Source organism: Gavialis gangeticus, unplaced genomic scaffold (genome assembly GCF_001723915.1).
Source record: "Gavialis gangeticus isolate Ggan-Ray unplaced genomic scaffold, GavGan_comp1, whole genome shotgun sequence".
NCBI lineage: Eukaryota > Metazoa > Chordata > Crocodylia > Gavialidae > Gavialis > Gavialis gangeticus.
The window spans coordinates 30,847,450-30,853,679 of NW_017729033.1; the positions used below are offsets into that span (position 1 = coordinate 30,847,450).

The 6,230-nt window shown below is 39.3% G+C and overlaps 1 protein-coding gene across 3 annotated transcripts in view; it reads right to left on the reverse strand.

Annotated features, from left to right (window-relative positions):
- Positions 1–6,230, reverse strand: part of STK32B (serine/threonine kinase 32B) — a 411,458-nt gene that overhangs the window by 335,836 nt on the left and 69,392 nt on the right. For all 3 annotated transcript variants that reach the window (XM_019526562.1, XM_019526564.1, XM_019526563.1), the window contains exon 2: positions 4,699–4,754. In XM_019526562.1, the coding sequence (XP_019382107.1) occupies positions 4,699–4,754 (56 nt within the window). The remainder of the gene's footprint in view (positions 1–4,698; positions 4,755–6,230) is intronic.

Sequence of the window (6,230 nt, forward strand, 5' to 3'; positions counted from 1 at the left end):
TCAGGAGTCTTGGCTGCAGGTTTTTCTGGAGTCTTGTCTATCTTTCTTAAAGATAGACAAGACTCCAGAAGTTTGGACAGATGTTCTCCAGGCAAATGAGTGACGCAGCCAACTTGTTCACTGGTGTGGCGTTGCATCGGATCAAGAATTATAAAGTCGAAACTGATGTTATAAAGTTGAAACAGGGTGTCAATTTATAAATGCTGTAACTCAAAACATTGTAAGTTGAGGACTGCCTGTATAATCAAGACTGTGCCTGATCAATGCAGTCATACTCCATGCTCCTAGACACCAGTGTCTATGGTTCATTTCCATAGTCAGAGACCTGAGGAAGTTTCACAGAAGCTGGGAAACAGGTGTCATAGCTGTGGCTACACGGCACTAGGAAATTGTGCCTGACATGGGGAAATCCCCAGCTGCCCCTTTAGGATATGAACAGCAAGTATCTGGCTTAGTATCCTTTTATATTAATTCAAGATCAAATATGCGTGGTAATGATGTCAAGGAGCATTCCTGTTCCATGATAGTGCAATGCATTCCTTTGGGAAATCTGCAGATTGCTCCAGAATATTTTGGACATTGTTCAGTAAAATAAGCTCTAAATAAGCTCTATGGGCTTGACTTTGACGTCATTGTATCTGCTTACATCTGAGCTACTATCAAATGTATACTGCCAAATGAGAATCAAGACCAAATCCTGTCCCTGCATCTTAGAAGACTCATAGGAGGAAGTGTTAATACATTCAAATTATAATTCAAATATAATTTAAGAAGGTCAGGTTGTTCAATATACCTGCCAAGATGAACAGAGAACTTGAAAAAGATTGGTACAATAATATCCCTGGAAACTAGATGCTACAGCTGAATACAAATTATCCTGCTACAGTGAGCCTAAAATTACAGGGTTACTTCTCCAGTAAAGCTAAATGAAAGTTAAATAAAAATTATAGCATTCATTCCTAGTCAATACTTTATTTATTGATTGTATGATCTCCAAAAATTGAAATTTGTCTGATGACAATACTGTTTTACAAAAATATTAAGGAAAAAGAATCTAGCTAGATTATGTGCAAGAATGCAATCTACTTGTCACGGCATAAAACAACAATGATCTGTTCTAATATTAGGAATGTAATTAGCTATTTATTCTTTTAATGTATTCTCTTCTAGATTTCCTTAGAACAAATATGGAATATGGTACTGCAGGCCACTCTTGAACAATGTCTGACCAACTTTAGTATTACTGGAAATAGTACAATACTTGAATTCATAAAATGCCCTAAACCAACCAAATATTTCAAATAACATGGTGAAAGGTTAGGAACATTGGTGTCTGTGGTACAGATGAGGCACAGAAAGTGAGCTACATAAAGCCCTGGAGCAAGTTAGAGAAAAGCCCAAGGGATTTTTTCCTCTAAATCCATACACCCACTGAACTGGAAGGCCAAATCAGGATCCAAACTTGGAATACTCAATACTTGAGCCTATCTGTGACTACTGTGCAGTTTCAGCTGGCAGGGGGCCCATTTCCAATGCAAGGGTAAGTAATCCTCTTTACTTTACAAAAAATATTTTATTTCTTATTTTCCCTTTCTTCATTGCCCTTCTGTACCCTGCTCACAGACAATGAAATATATCTTCACTTTCCCTTAATAGAAAATACTACTTTAGTTACAAGAATTAATCTGCCTGGTTTAACTTAATAAAATATTGCACCTCAAAGAGAATGGGGCATGTTGAGAGAGATTCATTTGAAGATCTGGTGACCATGTTAGCAAGGCAAGGGGCTAGATAGTCTATGAATTCTCATATAAACACTATTAATCTAAATATTGAAAATTAACTGGCAACAAACAAACCCCAAACAATGGCAATAACAACACAGGATGCCAAAAAAAAAAAATTAAAAATGATGAAAAAATGTTTCCTTAAGGCTTCTACTGGGATGTGGGTGGGGGAGTTGCTAAAAGAGTTAGGTCCAGTGGAAGAGAGGGACTGCCAAGGAGCTCCATGTACAAAAGTAGTTGAGTTGTGTTGAGTCTCTGCCTGGCTGCTATATGAGCTACCTTGTGTGGCAAAACCCTGCAGAGGCTGAAGGTTGCTGTAGCAACTACCTTAATTAAAAAAACTAAATGAGAAAAATGAAATGAGAGAGAGCCAGGGTGTCTTAAAAGAATTCTATGTCAGTCGTAATAAAAAAGAAAAAACAGTTCAAGAAAAAGTGCTGAACTTTACACAAGTACAGTGCTCCAAAGGCACAACATGAAATACAGACATTCATTGGGTAAAAGCACAGTTTACCAAGCTATGGAAGCACCATTGTTCACAGGGATTAGATGATTGCATTGTTTGCTGGTGCTTTCTACCAACAAGATGTTCTAGAAGACGACTGGTAGGTTAAATTGCCAGCAGGATAGTTCATACCTAGATGGCAGAAGAGTGACTACCTGAGAAAAGACTTTTTTGAAGCTATTTCCAATATGTCCTGCTGGCCTTGTGCGAGATAGGCCAACTTCTTCTGGGTTTTCATCTTTCACTTTTCGAAAGAAACAAGATATTATCTGCAAGTTGTGTTCCAACTTGTGTTGAAGACTAGTGTGTTATATGGACAACTGACAATATTAAATTTTCATGTTAAAAGGGAGCAAATGTGTGTATAATTTTTTATATTACTCAGTATATGTTCTAGGGAATTGTGACAGTAAATTCAAATGATAAAAAATTCAGAGTACTGCAGCCAGCTGAACCCAAAGCAAATTCTCATTACCAAGAGTCTGCTGAAGAGAGTCCAATAAACAAGGTTTTCTTTTTTATTTCACCCAACAACTTAGCCTCTGAAAAAGTCATAATGCTGTCTTTATCCTTCTCCCTTTGCTGGCTACAGGTGATGGGAAGAGACAGGTATACTTTGGGAAGTCAGTGATATCCAGGATGAAGTAGAACAGGGGAGGGCAATTATATTGGGCAGAGGGCCACTTACTGAGTTTTAGCAAACCATTGCAGGCCACATGATAGGCAGCCCAGGACAGATAAATATTAATTTTCTAAATTTTTTAGGGGCCCCGCAGGCCAGATAGAATGACCTGGCAGGCTGCATCTGGCCCCCAGGCTGCATTTTGCCTGCTCTTGAGGTAGAAGAAACTTTGAGGTAAAAGGGGGAAATGTAGGAATGTTTCCAGTGGTTTGGATAATTTGGGCATGCCTCTGAATATTATTCCTGACTCAAACCCACACTCTAGAGAATGGAATCAACAATGGGGTTTGTTGATCTGCCATTCTCACAGTGTTGCGTGACACTAAACAGTCACTGTGCCAAAGTTGCCTGAACCTCAGTAATCTGTGATCTTGGTTTTACTTATGCACAGAATGCTCTTTCCTATACTTACACACGGGCAAACAAGATCAAGAATGCTCAACCTCCAGCCCCAGAGCCAAATACAGCCTGTGGAGCCATGGTATGTGGCCCATGGGGCTCCACATGGGCTGGGAAGTGTGGTAGTGGGGGAGCAGTGGCAATTAACACTGCCACCCCTCCCCCACTGCCAAGTTCTCAAGCCCCATGCTGCTGGATTGGGGCTAACCCACACCCCCTTCTCCATCTGATAAGGGCCAGGCCATGGATGCTGGATCTCACCTCTGCGTGGCCAGGCCTGACTGAACCCCCCACTCCCCTCCTGTCCCACACACCAATTTGGGTCCATCAGCCACATCCAGCCCACGGATGGAACCTGGCCCATGGGGCAAAAAGGTTGAACACTACTGGTCTAGATAAGGACAAGAGCATGGGGCCAGTGATTTGAGAATCAACTGTAAAATATTTCAGGCTCCTTCTGGACATAATGTATTCAAGGTTAAGGACCCAATTCTACAAATGTTTACTACTCATGTGTTTGACCATAAATTCAACAGTAACTCCATTGGACACAAAGGGCAGGAACTTAAGCAACTCTCTGAATCCAGGCCTCAATTATCCTCATTACTTGGTCTCCAATTCAAGTTACGTGCGATCTGAAGTAGTGGTCTCGAACATGTACTTAATATGATTCCAGCTAAGTGTGCAGCTTTACATCTACCTATATTAAAATTAAAATGTTGATTATTGCAGACTTCGTTATAACAAATAAAGGCCACTCACTGGTGTATAAATGGGTCATTAATCTTCCCCATTTCAATGTATGTTCATTGATTTGAACAAGCATTTATTCAGTCATCCTAACTGTGGTATATTTTGGCTTGTTGAACCTCAGTGTATTGGACTCTATGTAAAAATAACTTTAGAATAGTTCAGTAATAAAAATGGATAAACAAACCAGGAGATTTCAAAACAAGATAATCCCTATCTAACCAACCTAACTGAGCAGTCTGCTTCCACATTTTTTTCATTTGGTGAGGGGGAAGGGCTGATATTTGGGGGCTGATCTTTTTATTTTTACTCCTGTTAAGTCCTATTGAGGAGATTTAATTATAATAATACAATTTATGCAATTAACTTAAATGAAAGCACTGTAGTTAGAGTAATTACATTTAATGTACAGCCAGTTACAAGTAACATGATTGTAATCTAAATTCTTTAAAAAGCAGGGATACTGCAAATTTACTTATCTCTATACGAGTCTAATCAGATTGACTCAGCATAATATATTTATACAAAAAAATCTGCTGTTAAGATTTAACAGTACAAAATAAGGTGATTCTTACCTTTCCAAAACTCCCTTTCCCAATAGCCCGAAGTATTTGAAAATGGTCAAAATTAACTGTAAAAGCAAGTAGAAAAGAGAGAAATAACAGTTTAAGCACAAAGTAAGAACCAGATTCAAGATCAGATACAAATTTAGATGCATGCAACTTATGATTTTATCATGTCTTGTCATATTTACTATTTTTCTTAAAGACTCAGATGTTGGAACTGAAAATCTTGGCTTTGAGGGAAAAAAATCATATCTTACATAAAAACTTAAAGGAAAAATGGGACTCCAAATTGGAGACTCAGATCAATAAAAGAGAGCTTATTTTTAGTTTTAGTTTTAAATATCACAATATTTTTGCCCCTAATTATGATTTTCGTCAACACTCAAAATTGGCATTACTAAGCTAATGGTTGTAGAAGCAATTGATGTTGGTGAAAAAGAGAGGACCCAGAAGAGGTATGGAGTTTCATTGAGAGAGAAGAGGTGCAAATGCTTATCATGCCTTTGCTGGTGGAGGTTGCCCAAAATACCAACTTTTCCCCTAAAGCCAACCTTGCCCATTTTGAATGTTCCAACAGCCGACCTCAGCAAAGATGGTTTGCAGTTCTCACCTCTGTCCCCACCCCAGCAAAATCTGCATTACAGAGCCCCAGAACCTATTTAATTAAACATGACTTACTGCTAACCCCACTAGGGTACTTTCTTGCATGACCATCAGATGGGCGAAACAATGGAAGTTCAAAATCTGATTTAAAAAACAAGGATTTGACCACACGCGGACCCAACAAACACATATTTTCAAAAGAAAATGACTCTCTTCCCCCTAGAGTCCTGCTTAGTAACAAAAGGTAATTCCCAAATAATAGTAACCACCAGCGAATTAAAAGTTTCACAAGGAAATATGGCTACACGTGTACTTAATGTGCTCATCCACTGCTAAAACCTTCCCTCTTCTCACTCCAGCAAGCAACCTCCATCTCCATTATCAAGATTTATTCCAGATATATACCAGCAGAAATGACAGAAGGATTTGTACTGCGAAGTACAATGACTGCCTGAAGGTGAGTGAGAGTAAATTTTGGCTTTCAGAAACTGTATTAGCGATGCTTTTGCACAAACATGAGGCATGACCTTCAAACCTCAAGTCAGAAGGCTGGGTGGTTTTGGGGGGAAACAAAGCATCTTTTTACTAGTAGTCTGAGCAAATATGATACAAGGCCATTAAGACAAAAATCATACAATTCTAAAGTGTAGCTGTGTGTGTGTGTGTGTGTGTGTGTGTGTGTGTGTGTGTGTGTGTGTGTGTGTGTGTGTGTGTGTGTGTGTGTGTCACAGTATATAACAATGTCCACACTGAACTCTGGGAAAGCATCCAGTAGCATCATTGGTTTTCTCCAATCTGTGCAGCAGCACCTGTCCTTGCTGGTTCTTTATCTACTCAGCCAGCTAGAGATTTCTGTTGCCCAGAGGGTCAGGCTCCTCTCTGAAATATTTCTTGTGACCTAGATCATGTGGCTCAGGGAACAAGGGTGTCTTGTGGGT